The following is a 16,537-nucleotide window of genomic DNA, read 5'->3' on the forward strand; positions in this document are numbered from 1 at the left end:
GCGTTTGAAGGATGCTGTTTTAATGTGAGGCCGTTATCGCCCGCCCGCCGCCTGGCGGCTGGTGCTAGCGGCTTAACTGTAGGAGCCATCGCCACGTGTCAAACAAAGACTGCAACGCCGTGTTTCGGTGCCTGGCGCCTTAAAATTGCGAGCGCTTGTGCTGAATATTGGTAACGGCAGGATGATTGCAGACGGTGAGAGACAAACACACAATTCAAAAATAAAAACCGGCGATTACAAAAGTGCTCAAAAACACTGCAAATGACACGTTACAGCTACGTTATAAGTCAACTGCAAGCTGTCAAGAAAAGTTATTGAAATTTCGCGTAAAACACATTTTTATCGATAGAGCGTTACTGAGCTCACCGTCTCAAGCAGTGCCCCTTCAGGAGTACATTGCATCTACAAACTCACGTGGAGCTCCTGTTAATTTTCTAAGCAAAACTCTACTGATGCAAAACTCTGGGTCGCAGTCAGTCGCAGTCGTACGTTTATATTATCTTTAGTCGCGTTTTCTTTTGTTCCATTCAATTCATGTATCCACACAATCCAGAAAGTGGGATTTTTACAAAATGTGATGGATGGAAACGGAGCAGGGGCTCAACCATGGGGTTCAACCTACGCCCAAAATACGCCCCAAAAATATTCATTCTGGTATGTGGCCCACATGCTTCTCAAAGCTGTGCGGTTGAAGCGGACCAGCTGAAAAGGCAAGAACAAGATTCTAGTGCAAACAATTTGAAGCAGTCCAGTGCTGGCCAGTTTTTTTGCTAGATTATGCAATGGGTCGATAGGGAACAGCGAGCTAACGCATTACCTAGTCCTCGTTCTGTCACAGAGAATTCTGCAAGTTCAGTTAACCTGATTTACTGCGGTATCAGCACATCTTTTAACAAGTCCCAAGGATATGTAATGAACTCTGGTGGTTAGGATTTCCTACAAGGCTTTCAAGTCTGCATCACATTCCCGCACACTGCATTTTAGTCTACGTCATATATCATCGCTAGTGTTTCGAGCACGCAGTGCTAGAAGATCAGAAGCTGTTGTCTATTGTTCATTTCATACCCGTCGATAAACAACAGATCAACGTTCATGCCTCTCATCATTAGGTCTTGTAATGTAGATAATACCCCAAGTATTACTCCATTACATATTCCGCCGAGCTATATATTCTGTATATATATAGAGAGAGAGAGAGAGAGAGAGAGAGAGAGAGGAGAGAGGAGGAGAGAGAGAGAGAGAGAGAGGAGAGATGAGAGAGAGAGAGAGAGAGAGGAGAGAGAGAGAGAGAGGAGAGGAGAGAGAGAGAGAGGAGAGAGGGAGAGAGGGAGAGACAGAGAGAGAGAGAGAGGGGGGCGAGAGGGAGAGAGAGAGAGAGAGAGTTTCATCTTTGTCGCAAATCCGGTCGGGTAAGCTTGGTATCCAACAGGTTTTTCCCACTCCCACTTACATGAAAACCGAGCTGGTGTGGTCAACTTTGATACATATTTTTGGCATTTGGCCGCATTTGAAAGCCCCTTCGTCAATCGGAGGATTCTGTTTGGATAAGGAGGCTCTTCATTGCATCAGAAGGCCTCTTTATGGCACAGGAGGTCCTCTCTTGAGATAGGGAGGCTCTTTTCTGGATTTAGAATCCCTCTGCATTCGTCAGAAGACCTCTGTTTGGGATTTTTAAATACGGTTATGTATTGACATGGACATCGATATGTAATACGAATTTATCAGGGAACGTCTGCCTCTAGAAAGCCTCTGTTCGGAATTTGTAATATTGTTATGTATTTACATGGACAACGATATATGATACAAATTTATCAGGGAACATATCCTTCCTCTTGTAAAAAAACCCAAGAGACCACTCTGGGAGGAGGCCCTCTGTAAAAGTCAGACCCCCTTCACAAGTAAAAATCTCTGGCACCGCCTTTGGGTTGTCCGCAGCTGGAACCCACACCTGGACTCACACGTGGCCCCATGCCTGGCACGAGCCGCAATCAGCAGACGCCATCAGGCTCGGGCGCCGCCGGCTGCGAGCTGCGAGGCACGGAGAGGAGGCGCACATGTCAACAGCGGCCCGGAGAGGAGGCGCACATGCCGACAGCGGCCCGGAGAGGAGGCGCACATGCCAACAGCGGCCCGGAGAGGAGGCGCACATGCCAACAGCGGCCCGGAGAGGAGGCGCACATGCCAACAGCGGCCCGGAGAGGAGGCGCACATGCCAACAGCGGCCCGGAGAGGAGGCGCACATGCCAACAGCGGCCCGGAGAGGAGGCGCACATGCCAACAGCGGGAGACGGGCTCGACTCCCGCTGACATCAAATGAGACTCCCGCCGCCCGGCCCGCCCCCCGCTCCACATCAAAACACGACGGGAATTCGCATCGATCGGGTGCCGGCAGCCAGGGCTTACCGTCGTTGGAGGCACGGCCAGAGGCGGGGGGGGGGGGGGGGGGAGTGCCGTCCCCATTTTGGGAGTTTTGTATTTTATTTGCGTTACTTCCTAATTACGCATTTAAACTTCCTCATTACGCTCGCGCAGCCTGTCCGCCATTTCTTTAGTTGCTTCCGCCCTGTCGGAACCCGAATATGCAGCTGAACGGGATCACGCCACCTACGGGGAAAGACAACAAAAAAATTGTGCCGCCACTTGCTGACTATCAGGGAGCGTAGAGTATGTTAAGCCAATGTTTTCATGCAAAGTTTCCAGTTTATACATATACGAATTACAGACGTTATATGTACACATGCATGTAGATATAGATGCATCTACGACATCTATAATTCGTATATGTATAAGTTCGAAAGGTTGGGTGAAAACATTGAGAACTTAGACGAGTCAAAGATCAGAGCACAAAAAGTCGGTTGTCATGTATCAACGTCTCGGAAGTGATTATTTGGTGTTTCGGAAGAACTTTCAGAAAGGAAGAAGAAAAAGAAGTTCCGGGAAGGAAAATGACTCTCAACACAGCTCACACAGTCGGATGTAAGGCTTTTTAGAATAACAATACACTAGATTATAATAATCGGATGAGACCTTTTACTTTCAATAATTGGATGAGGCACTTCGATTCGTTCTAGTGATTCGGAATGATTACACATGAAACGACAAACGGAAGGTAACAGCCCAGCCCAAAAAAATGCAGCAGTTTTCCATTCCTTTTTAACAGTTTTTACCTCGTCCCTATAACATCGCAGTTACATGCGTGTACCCCTTGAACATCAGTGGATAGCCTACCCTCAAGCATTGTGTTTGGAGATTTTCGACGTTGCTAAGCCCCACTGAAGCCAAACATTGCCAGACCCTTGAGTAATCCGACTTCTCTAAATGGCTTTATGGTTGTTTTATTGGCCCTTAAGTCTGGACCTTATCCGCTGCCACAGCATCACGAATTTTTGTCTGTGAAATAGAATCCACGTGCTTGACGAACGATGTGCCCACACAGATGCCGGTAGAATCAAATGCTAAACATGGGCTCCTGCAGCCACGATTATGCTAATGGAAACGTTTTTGTTTGTTTAGAGGAGACGAGCATAAACACTCGTTCTCGTCAAACAGATGGCCAGCAAATACCTCCATAATAGCTCCAGCCGTCGCCAGCAGTTTCGGCAATCGGCACGGGTGTCTGCAGCAGAGATTCAGATTCTTTTCCCCTGAAGTAGAGAAAAGGTATGTGTGTGTGCATGCGTGTGTGTGTGTGTGTGTGTGTGTGTGTGTGTGTGTGTGTGTGTGTGTGTGTGTGTGTGTGTGTGTGTGTGTGTGTGTGTGTGTGTGTGTGTGTGTGTGTGTGTGTATGTGTGTGTGTGTGTGTATATGTTTGTGGGTGTGGGTGTGGGTGTGGGCGTGGGTGGGTGTACATGTGTGCATGTGTCCATTTGTGTGCTCGTGCGTGTGTGTGGATGGGTGGGTGTGGGTGAATGCGGGTGTGGGCGTGGGTGTGGGTTAATTCGGGTGTGGGCGTGGGTGCGGGTGAATGTGGGCGTGGGCGTGGGTGTGGGTGAATGCGGATGTGGGCGTGGGTATGGGTGAATGTGGGTGTGGGCGTGGGTGTGGGTGAGTGCGGGTGTGGGCGCGGGTGTGGGTGACTGCGGGTGTCGGCGTGGGTGTGGGTGAATGTGGGTGTGGGCGTGAGTGTGGGTGTTGCGTGGGTGTGTCTAGATAGCATTGCAAGTGATTCCCGAATGTGATAAGTATTTGTGATTCTCCAACGTGATTAGTACTTCGTGTTTATCGAATGTGATTTGTAGTTTTCTGGATACCCGATATGACCGGCAACAGACCAAGAGGTCAGATAGGAGGCGAAACCTGAAGCCCAATATTAAACGCCCAAATTGGAAGAAACTCAACTTAAAAGCCTTAACAAGATATGGAATGAATTCGTAAGCATTCATGTTACTCACTTTTGGTCAATTCACGCACCCCGGCTGCACGTTTCTAATAATCACGGTGCTCTACAAGATATCCTTGGCATGAAACACCCGCCAAATTACGCAACGGCGCTTGGTAGAATCGGGACCGAGATGTCCGCGCAGCTGCGCAATCAAGGGACCTTCCACAGCTACACCAGAGCGCGCCGCCCCTCCGAAACACACGGGATGATTAACGAGGTGGTGTTCACCTCGCGCCGCACGTGCAGTGGGTCGGACCGAGCCTGCCCCGCCCGACACCCGACACGCGGCCAGCACCCTGACACGCGCCGCAACCTGACATGTGACACAACGGGGCGGGACGTCCCTGCCGGCCGAGGACGCAGGGGGCGGGTCCGGTGCGCCCTGCCGAGATCAGCGGCTCTCGTCGGCCTCCGCCCAGACCGGAGCGGAGACAGATCGCCGGCCGATGGACAAATCTCGGGGGGGGGGGGGGAAGATAATCTTGACTCGGCCTTTGCCAAAGACTACTAGAACACTGAAACAGCTGAAAGAGAGAGAGGCTGAGCGATAAAATAACTCTGATTAAATTATTTATTAACGGTTTCACTCTTTTCTCACAAGCAAAGTAGTCAATGGGTTATGTTAAATCCTATTGCTGTCTCATATCAATAAATGGTAGTTAAGCTGCTAACGCCTTCGACTACAGTATTGCACACTCTTCGTTTGTTCGGTTGCCGGTGATAAGATGCCGACAGAAAGAAGGGTTAAGAAACGCGTATCTAGACACCGGCGTGGGTCCCATGCAGATGTGCCATCACTATAAAAACCTTCCAGCAATCCTAAAACAGCCCAGATGCATTCGGTCGAAAATAAAACAGGGTCTGTGCAAAAGCAACAACCCGGGTCCTCGGTAACAGGACAAAGCACCATGCCGGATAATCTGAAGATGCACGCTCACCGTTAAACCCGATGTGCTGCTATAAAAGGGATCGAGACCACCAAAACAACGATAATTTGATTCTATGTGGAGGAATCTGTGGTGTCACCTCCTGATACATGCATCATTTGTATTTTTCTGTATCATCTGTATCCGTATTTCTTGACCAGGCGTTTACTCTGGCTTTACCGTGGGCCTGTGACAGAGGGGTGGCATGTAGTGTTCCATGGCATGGAAATATTACCACGAGTGCCTGAGTGGTAATATTTGGAATAGGGTAATATGGAAGTGGTAAATAATGGAAGTGGTAGAAGTGGTAATAATGGAGCCAACAACACACGGTTTAAAATGACGCTTCTCGGTTCCCTCTACTAGAATAGACCAAGAAGGATGGACCTGAGCAGTGAGCAGAACTCTCTCAGTCTTATGGAAGCGCACTCCAATCCGGTGTTTATGATTGCGTACTTCCAAATCTGACGACAAACCGTATGGTGCGCTGACATAACTGTATCAGCGTTATTGCGAAAGGAACAGTCTGACAAGGCACAATTAGGAAAACCAAGGCAAAAGCACATCGAGTGGGATTTTCACTATATCCGAGGACGGGCAAGTCTAGTGCTTCCATAGACAATGATGTTTCAGAGAAGGTTATCTGACTTTGAAAGCTCCCGCGACACCTGGTAAATCTGCCACGTTCTCACGAACTTTTCAGGCACTTTATGTGCGTTAGTGCGTTGAACAATTTGTGCTATTGCAAAGCAAAACAGACCCCTGTAAACGGATTTAACAAAATCAGCATTTGAATGGTCTTTGGATTGTACATTAATAACTGAATGGGCAACGTCTACACTTTGACTACCCATTTTTTTTTCTCGCTAGGTGACAAGACCATCCCAGGCGCAGTAAAGTAGGTAACCACTGGGCAAAAGAACCGATAAGTACAGCTAGCGACGAATTGTTCCAGAAGGACCAAGACGTCTCTTTCCCAAAACCGCGAGCGACTGGATTGTTCCCCGCGATGAAAAGGACCGTTCAGAGGTATTCTTCATCTCGTCAAGTTTATCATAGTCGTAGCAAATCCAGCCATACTCAGCGATCTGTCTGTTGCCCGCTCAAAGAGCGTTATCGCTCATTTAGTCTCTAAATCTCAGCCAAAATCTCTGCTCGGACGCGATTATGAATGTCAGGTGGTTGCCACTGCACTCGTGTCCTATTGCTCTTGTTGTTGATTTGTGCTCATTCCTGGTGGTCTACAACATCTAGCCGGTGGTAAATCAAACACTGTTATGTCATTACCACGTGCTGCAAGATGGTCAAAAACGTTACTGCGGCTGCGTGGACCACCGCCGACTATGCAAAAAATCATCTAAAACTGAATACTGGGCTCTTCCACATATGTTGAGCGGCATATTTAGGTCTGTGTTATAGACGTGGTCTCTAAAAAAGAGTGCAAGCCACTTCATCACATTTGGAAACCCCCATGGAGCAAAATGCTACACTTTAACCACAAATATCCTCCAAAGGTTACATAATTGGGCTCCTAGAGAGTTGGACATAATAAATAATGGTACTCACGGTGTGCCCAACGACGCTTCAAGGTTCACCACAACCCCCAATTTGCCACCCTGCCATCCTCCTCCCGTCCCCCGGCAGGTGCAGAGCCAGCGGCGGGGGGCGGCGGCGGATGGAGACTGCAGCGCCGGGTGGCGCCAGGTGGCTAGCACCAGCCCGTCCGCCGCTCGCCGGCGCCGCCTCAGTCCCGCGCGAGCCCGCCGCGGACGCGCGTGTGTCTGCACGCTCCGCGCCGTCCGTACGCGTCCGCTCCGCTCCGTCCGGACGCCCCATGGCCGCGGACCGGCACGGGACGGCACGGGGCGCCCTGCAGGTGGTCTGCGCGCTCGGGGTCTGCGTGTTCCTCGGCCTGGCGGCGGCGCGGGCGGCACGGGTCAGGGCGGGAGGCACTGGCGGGTCACCCGGCGACCGGAGTGAACTCGGTGATCGGAGTGGATTTGATGATCGGAGTGGACTCAATGTCCACAGTGGACTCGGTGGCCTGACCCGGCGTCTGTCGCGCATGTCGAGATCAGCGGAGGGCGTGGGCGTCTCGCGGCCGCTGGAGGAAGGTCAAATCATGGCCACGTCTGTTGGAGAGGCCACCATATCCAGTGGCGTCACCACAACAAAGTGGAGCAGTTCACCACCCTCTTCTGGCCATCCGGTGGCCTCTGGTGAACATCCGGTGACCTCTGATGACCCCCTGGTGACCTCCGGCGATAGTCTAGCGGCCCCAGAGGACATTCTGAGAGATGTGTTCATCAGCGTCAAGACGTCGGGCCAGTTCCACGCCACCCGTCTGCCCCCCATCCTGGACACGTGGTTCAAACGCGTCCCCACTCAGGTACGGACCTTCGGAGACCCCTCACGCGAAGACAAACAGCGCCCTCATGTCAAAGTAACTGTTATCGATGGATCATTTGCGACTGTAAAGCGGCTGAAATAAGACCAGATCTCGCCGAGTTACTTTTGGTCACAGAGTGCTCCTGGTGCACTAATCACGGTTATATCATAATGTGCTTCTCTACTATAGTAGCAATCCTGTTGTATTCACAACCCTGCTGGTGCATGCTTATGCTACGATGCGTCATAAACGCATCACTTTGTAAAGCATGCATGACAGGGTAAAGCCTAGCCTCGTCGTGGGCAAATGAAGGAACAGACATCGGCGAAGTAACTGAGGCAGTTTAAGCGGCTATTTCTGCCATATGGCACACGATGACATAACATTACTGAGCGCGATAGATCAGTATTGACCGGGCCGACTCAAAACTGTGCTTGGTTTCCATTTTGTTATGAAGAATGCGGGGTCACGGTATCACGGGGGCCTCGGTCATGTGCCTGCAAGTTAGGTGCCGCTGCGTCAGATGGCTAGAGACCACGTGACTACAGGTAGCGTGAACAATAGCCAGGTCATTGCTGCTTGCGCCGAGCATTCTCGCTAGTGTGTGTGGCGGGGGGAGAGGGGGGGGGGGGGGGCGGCACGGGCAACTACAAGTCACGATGCTGCAGATGATGTTTTTCAATCCAGGAAATTTCAGGTCACACGCATATGCAGGGCGACCGTGTGTGACCGGGCTGCGGTTGCACGAATGCACGCCCGTGTTATCGCGTCTCGAAAAAGTGCACTACCTTCTGGGCCAGCGCTGATTCTTTCGATAAGGGCAGTAAATCACTCCTCCACCAATTATGGAGGCTGACGTCACCAGCTGCTTTGGCTTGGACGCACTGCCAGGGGCATGGAGTTGCTTCCAGGGCGCGAGCGAGGCCCACGTATTACATGGCCTAGATGCACATATGGGCATATTTTAGTGCACATCAGGCTATTCCACGGGAAAATGTTGAATCCTATTCCATAAAACTGCACCCCCTCTAGCACATCATGTTATGATTTGAGGAGTAGCTCCAATCTGCTATTATGACAACGTCCGATATACAATTTTACAGTGAACACTCTCACTCTCCGCGCATTGGTACCAGGTGGGCTCTGCAGTGCGAAGTAGTATCGACGAGCTCAACTAAGACAGGAGGCTTGTTGTTCCTGACATAATTGTATCCGGGTGCATGCTGGCATAGACGTTGCCCTGAGCCATCATTACCTGCACGTGTGACATGTGCGTGGATTCAGACAGGGAATAAAGACCCTTTAAATGCGTCCAGGGCGCCAGCAACAACAAAAGTCCACACCGGCTGAACAGTGTGATATGCATACGGAGAGTTTGCATATACAACTCATCCTTATCTCATGCATCTGCTCCCTGCCTACCCACCATCTTTACCTAATCATCCTTGCATCATGGCGTCGTCTGTCATGTCATCAGTGGGCTGGAGGACCAGATAATAAGTGCATCGAGCATTGCGGTCAGCATGAGCTAGCATTGCAACAATTCGTGAGCTTCAACCAGCTCAAAAGCCATCAACGTCAATTGAGCGAAATAGTTAACCTTGCAGCTGTAAGGCAACAAAACTGAAGTCGGGGCCTAGGGATGGTCGCCCGTCACGAGCTGCTGTGATGTCGGGAGCATTCAAGCCCGGTAACCCTTCATTTGCTTACCAGAAGCACTGGCACTCGTTAAACTTCACTGAAAGTATGCATTGTCCTGCGCACGAACATATGCGCACGACGCCTGGTGCACGTGGCGTGCAAAAAATCACCGTATATCTGATCAACCTTGCTGTCCGTTGTACCGTTATCTGTGTGGCCCCTGACGATGCTGGCTTGTAGTGCCGGTATGACTGCGGGGAAGGAACGTGTGCACAAACAATGCCTTAACGGTCCACTGTCCGGCGGCGGTACTAGCGATGTGCACCCATCGACGAGCTGCACCAGATGATGGCTGCTGATTGGGGAGGGGGAAGCGGGGGGGGGGGGGGGCTTTAACTGTCCCGTTTGCCATGGTCGCGTGATGTCGACTGTGTAATGTGATGCAATGTAGTCTCCGGCGGCCGGAGTGAAATTTCATCCACGTGACGTGTAGTTCGGCGCAATTCATGGCAGCTCAGTTTTCGCCAGGTCGATGGCATAAAGTTGGGAGGCCCGCTCCTGCAGCGAGCTCTGTGAGGCCGGCCGAGTTCGGCCCGACCCGCACCTCTGTCCCGCACCTTGAAAGGCGACCAGACTCACTCAGGCGCGCATACAGACACCCTCGCCCAGGCCTCCCTCTCTGCAGGCGGGTCGCCTCGGCTTCGACAGGTAGCGACGGCTCCCAGTGACCGGCCGCGTTCCGTTGAGGGGCTGGAGGGAGGGAGGGGTCGGTGCTGACAGCGGTCGCCGGTGGGGCTGACCCTCGACCCTCGCGCGAAGGTCGAGGGTCTGGTCTGCCCGCCCGCCGCCCGCGGAGGTCGCTGAGGTCCGGAGGAGGATTTGCGGAAACGTGCCCACCCAAGGTCTGGATGTGGAACTTTGAAGAAAGCATGGGACTGCAGGCAGACTGGCAGGTGGATGGGTAGGATGGGTAGCTAAGAACTGTAATGCTGTGCCATGCGTGTCTTTAAGCAGGTCAATGGTCTACTTGCTTTGAATGTTGTGCATGCACTGTGCATGTTAAACAATAGGCGACAAGACATGCAACAGCAAACAAACTGTCATTGTCCAAATGTGTCTTTTTACAGCGTCGAGGCAAACTGTCCCGTAGTCTTTTGCAGGCAAACCATTTATAGATTTATGAGCTTCAGTTTGAGAGGGTGGCTTTAGTAGTTCAGGGCACCTGGGAATATGAAAATCAAGACAACTTTATGGTTGCAAAATAGTTGAGCTGCGCCTTCCTCTTAAACGGAGGAGTTATAACAAAAAGTTTTTGATGCAACATTTTAAGAGAGGCGAAATGCGAGCACCAAAAGCCGTCCTGCGGTTCTCGAAAATGTAGTGCGATTGTTGCAATTGTTGTACAAAACAGCTCTTGACGAACAGCTCCTTTACGAACAGCTCTGCGTCGAGCTGTTCGTAAAGGCCATGCACTCAAGCACCGCAATTTTGTGTCTACAATGTGCTTGTATTTCCCCACATTGATTTCGGTTCATCTTTCGCCATCAGATTCATGAGCATGTCAGTCCGAGTTCTGTGGTAGTGACTGCATGTTTTCATTTTCAGACGTGGTTTTTCACGGATCAAGAAGATCCGGAGCTGCTACAAAGAACGGGTAAGATGTATGGCTGACAACATTGTTTGTAAACGTGAAGCATGTATGAACATGATACAGTTCAACTGTTGACTGTGGGAAATCACGAAATCCGCGTTTTTTGCCGCGCATGCACTGTTCACATGACGTTCTTTTTAAACTTGTTTGTGTCTAATAGGATTAGAAGTCGGGACTGTAGTAGCCTATGTTAGTGTTCCGCAAGCCCTGGCGATGCCAGCTGATGTGCTTCGCTAGGATTAAAAGTCGGGACTGTAGCAGCCGATGTTGGTGTTCCCCAAGTCATCGCGACGCCGGCTGATATGTTTCGTTAGGGAAAGTGTTAATGCCTGCCCAGGTCGTAGCGCAACTGATTTATATATGTCGCGCCATGATAGACTACGTCCGACCTCATAATATGACGAAAACTATTTCATGGCTTATACGTTCAAAGACCCACACAAAAAAGCGTCAAAGAACTGCAGTATTTCATGCTGTATGTCATGCTTGGTGCAATTGAAATCGGGTGATTATCTTTCCTACCAGTGTAAATTATGATAAAAATATGGGCTCAAGGGTCGTCCAGAAATCACATTACGCATTTTTGGCTATTTCCAAACCCTCTCTACTTCTTATTCACGAGCTGGTTGCGTTGGGTTACATCCTCCCCCCGCGGTTACGCTTTGTTAAGGTGACGTTCCCAAAAAGTATCGTATGTGTGGACATAATTCAGCAAGAGGTGCAAAACAAAAACCGCGGGCGAGTTCCATGTCATGTGAGGAAGACAGAACACTTGGCTTTGAGGGTTTAAGCTGGTTTTTCAGAATTTCAGCACGATTTGCGCTTTGGAGTCACACTTTAGCGTAACGTTGCGCTTTTCAAAACTTCTGTTCCCTCCCTTGTCACGTTTCTGTTCCGCTTGATCAAAATTCCCCCTCTTTCCCTCCATGCGTAGAGTAATTCATCGACGATCCCAAACCAACTGACTGAAAGGAAACACCGAACGCGTTACGTAGGGCTATAATGTATCACCGACCGACTTCAGTGACAACTTTCTGCCGCTTTCGGTGGCGATTTTCTCGCTCTCTACTCGGCTCGTCGACTTCTCGCGGGAATATCATTTTCTTAAGCTGAAGATAATTAAAATTTCATCCCTGTCATGAAAGACTCTCTGTATGTTGGCACTATCCTAAATAGATCGTTCCCAGCGCGTTTTGTCCCGCTGCAGCAAACCCTGAGGTTAATCAGACATTAGTGAGCCAACGTCCGTCAGTAAAACAAAATGACGACTCGCGCAGGCCGGAGGGGAGGGAGCGGGAGTGGAGTCGGAAGTGATAATTTAGCTCCATGATGTTAAGCCGACACCATAAGGGCGTACGATTCCAACTGCGAGGTAGGTTGTGCGCGCAATAATTGCTCCACGCGTTGCAGGAGGTCACGTGATCAACACCAACTGTTCGTCATCACATCACCGAGACGCCCTCTGTTGCAAGATGGCCGTCGAGTACGACACCTTCATGGCGTCTGGCAAAAAGTAGGTACAGCCGCGTCGTTCCGTGCGCAGAAATATTCAATTAACCGCTACCCCCACGCTCCCGCTTCCTGCGCCGTGAAGTTTGAAACATCCATTCGCTTCTGAACTGAAGTGCAAGGCTCGTGGCGTTATCAAAGGCCCGAACGAACTCACGAATATTTCCAGTTCAGGTGTCAGGTTGCCTGTGGGGATAACGTTTAGCATGATCGATGAACCATGGCCGCAGTTGTTCATATTGTCTCGTCGCCTCGAGCCTGTCTTCACAACTGGAGCTCCATGCGCTGGCAGTCTTGGTCCTAATCTCACAGCGGAAGAGCTCGAGGATTATCACGACTTCGGCGCTTGAAGGCAACAGCGCATTCGTGACTAGAAGACCTCCACAGCCGTTGTTGTGGGAGGGATAACCGGCGAGCGCTTCTCTAGATTGCCGTGTTTCTGCATGCTGCCATGACGCCCCCACATGCCAGTCGCTTTCGTGACGCAGCTGCACCTGCTCCTCTTTGTCCCACGGTCCCCTAATGAGGAGTGAGTCAAGCCTGACTCATCTGTGGCGAACTCTTTTACCCCTACAGTGATGTTAGACGCGGCTACCACGGGCTTATGCTTTTCATCATGGCGACAAGCTTGGTAGGGATTTGAAGTCATACGGCTTTTCGAGTGCGGCTTTTGGTTATTTGCTATAGCTGGATTGCCTGAGTCGGCAGTCTCGCTTTCGACATGAATTGGTCCGGGGTGGCCTCTAGCCACACACTCCGAGGAGGAGTGTAACTGTTTCTGGCAACTTTAACCAGTTAATTAAGTTCAGCTAGCTGGCTAATGCCGCCCAACACAAATACGCACGGCTCTGGCGCATGATGAGCCGTTTTTCGCTGAGCTCGGGCGCGAAGGGAGCGGACGGTGGCCAGCTGTTTTTTCCGACCTCGACCCGCGATTGGCCGGAATTAGGTGAGCAGGTGCCACCGCGGCGGCCCTGGCGTTTTTGTTGACCGGCGCCGGACAGGTGCGGGAAACGGCACGGTCACCGCGGCAATCACAGTGTGGTGCGCCACGCCCGCCACCGCAAAAAGGGTGGCGCACTAATGACGGGAAGTCCTCGGGATGGGCCACCTCCGCGCTTTTGTCCCCGTCTGGCTGGCTGGCTGGCTGGCTGGCTGGCTGGCTGGCTGGCTGGCTGGCTGGCTGGCTGGCTGGCTGACTGACTGACTGGCTGGCAGGCTGGCTGACTGGCTGGCTGGTCATCCGTCCGTCCGTCCGTCCGTCCGTCCCCTGTCTGCCCGGTTATTGCTAATTGTCGTCTGTTTCGTTAAGTTAGTGTCTACCCTCCTCTCTATCCGTCTGTCTGTCTGTCTGTCTGTACGTCTGTATGTAACACGTATGCAGCACGCGCCTGCCGATTCCCTTCTACCGTATTTAATGGCGCAGAGTTCAAGTGAATGAGCCCACCCCTCACCAGCGTAGCGTGCAAGAGTCGATGCCTGCCTGCCTTGCATGCACATTCACTGATCTGTTCCCTCCGCTCGTTCAGTACTGCCACACTAGGGTCGGCTGTACCTGGGTCCGCGGAAATCAGTGCCTTAATGTGATGACCAAATGATCATCAAATTGCGCGACAGACACACCTAGGCACTCATGCTATACCCAAGCATCTCCCGCCAGTCAGCCTGGTGAGGATGTCAGCTTTCGTGCGTGCTTGAGACTGAGTGGTCAGCTGAAGTAATTGGCTCAGGCCCAAAATCTCCGATTGTATTTCCCGTGAGACCGGATGAATAATATTCCCAAAAAAGAGTACTTGAACTGAAATCAATCCAAGCACTTGATGTATTACAGCTGAGGTAATTCATCAGCGATCTCATGCGCGAATGTGTTCGAATCGGCCTTTAACATTTTGAACGGACGAACCTTATGCACTAAAACGCCGTCCTAGTTAAAGCACCACCAGTGTTCACCTGTCATCATGGCTACTTCAGGGTCGAAACTTCGCAAGCTTTCCATGTTGAAAAAAGGAAGCCCTCGGTGAAAAGTAAGTAATGGTGCAAATCAGCAAGGTGCACACCACATGTCAGGATATCTGACTCAAAAACGCTTTTTGGATTGACACAATCCGTTCAACGGCGGGCGTCGAACATGCCGTCACAACAACCCCAACCCCAAATCCCAACGTACCGTCCCAAACTGAGCTGGACGACTAAGCGTAGCGAAGGCTGAAATGGGGCTCACCGAAGTCTAACCAATTTCATTTTTGCTCTGCCGTGCGAGATATAAGCAGTGTCAGCCATGAACGATACCGAACCGTCGCCGTTACGCACGTGCGCCGCGAATGTGTCGGGACGTTCCAAGCTGAAGGTTGGGCGACAGCGGACTTATGGCCGCCACCATGCTTGAAGTGAAACAGCGCTGTTTAAGCTCTGACTGCCCTTGTTGTCTTTGGCATAGGTAGTATGTCTATATCACCTAAATTTGGCTCACATTTGCAATGCCTAACTACCTAAATTGAAAACAAAATTGTGCGAATGTGTGGGTAACTACAGTAATCATACAAGCTTTGTTGGGCATTACGTTGTTAATATGACAAACTGGTCATTAAGTCCAATTTGGTCACATTAACAAGCCACATACGTATGTGTAGGTCTTTACGTACACTGGAAATGCATGCCGTAGATTGAAATATCATCGTAGGTGCGACGCTCAACATTTGGCGATGTTTACCGACAATCACTGATTATAGATGACGCGCCTGAATTCATCAACCAACGCATCGGCTACCAGCCACACTAGCCAGCGTGCTGAGAACACAATAACTGCCGGGCGCCGGCGCCATCATCCCTCGGCGTGTTTGCCGGACGCAGGCCCATTCAGCCCTCTCTCACCGGGGTGCTCCGCCGCCTGGACGCATTCATGGCGGATGCATTAGCTGATCGCCGCGGTCTGCGCGATTACCGCGCCGCCCGCAAGCGGAGTGTTTTTCCGGAGCCCGCTGTGCCGCCCCCGTCCCGACCACAGGGCCGACCAAGCATTCCACCCCCCCCCCCCCCCACACACACATCTGGGCACGACATCCGCTCAGCTGATCCGAACAAACTCTGCCAGTGCAGGTACCATGGCGCTGCTGTCAGCGGAGGGGAGTTGAGCGGTTTTTAAAGCGGTGAAAAGTGGTTAGCGGTGTTTTAATGACAGATTCACTGTGGGTATTAGCAACGGCGTTTACCGCGTCACTCGCTGGCATATACGACACAAAGTGGTTCATCAGGAGCACATTACTTCTGGTGCGCCGTTATGCGGTCACCGATGCGCCTTGATAAGATGTGCAATCGGGGGTACTCAGCGATTAGGCATGCCTACGCGCATACCAGAGGCTGGATTGAAGGGCGGATCCAGGATCCCATAGTGCTTCATATTATGGGCTCCTTGGATCGGATCCTGCGATCTTTTTGGCCTCCAGGATCATATCCGTTTACAGGCACGTGTGTGAGATGATTAATGATCATCAGACTCGTAGCAATGTGACACACGTTGCATTCGAGATAACGGCCGGCGCTCGAGCTGGTGGAAGGTCTGTCTCCCTTCTGTTGCATTCGTATGCATTACACTCACTGTGGTTCTCACTAATCCTTCACCGGTGACAGCGATTAGCGGCTCTCACGCTGAGAGGTAACTGACAGAACAACTTTGGCGAGCGACGTTCACAAAATATCAGTCACGTGACATCGTCTGACGCGTCTGCGCAGTCGCAGACTCGCCTCGAGTCTGGGAGTCCTCACGGAGTGCTCACCTCTAGAGGCCCTCACGGAGCCCTCATCTCTAGGCGTCCGCGCGGATTCCTAGACTCACGAGTGGTCCCACCTGATGACGTGACCGTGAACGGGTGATTTCTTACAGTTGTGGATGTTGAGTCAGTGCTTTGAAGAATGGGTGGTGACCCCTTGGCCGCAAAGCTCTTTAGAAGCGATCTTCGCGCGTGTAATTTTAAAAATGTTTTTCATTCCATCGATGGGTTATGGCACGACAGCAAACATGTTTAGAACTGGAAACTGCGCAT

The 16,537-nt window shown here is 51.2% G+C and overlaps 1 protein-coding gene across 1 annotated transcript in view; it reads right to left on the reverse strand.

Annotated features, from left to right (window-relative positions):
• Nucleotides 1-1,988: 1,988 nt before the first annotated feature.
• LOC119095093 (SPRY domain-containing SOCS box protein 3-like) overlaps nt 1,989-16,537 on the reverse strand; it is a 25,221-nt gene continuing 10,672 nt past the window's right edge. The window contains exon 8 of the mRNA XM_037217984.1: nt 1,989-2,028. Coding sequence (XP_037073879.1) covers nt 1,989-2,028 — 40 coding nt within the window. The remainder of the gene's footprint in view (nt 2,029-16,537) is intronic.

The sequence above is a fragment of the Pollicipes pollicipes genome, unplaced genomic scaffold, assembly GCF_011947565.3.
Source record: "Pollicipes pollicipes isolate AB1234 unplaced genomic scaffold, Ppol_2.1 Scaffold_4219;HRSCAF=4965_pilon_pilon_pilon, whole genome shotgun sequence".
NCBI lineage: Eukaryota > Metazoa > Arthropoda > Thecostraca > Pollicipedomorpha > Pollicipedidae > Pollicipes > Pollicipes pollicipes.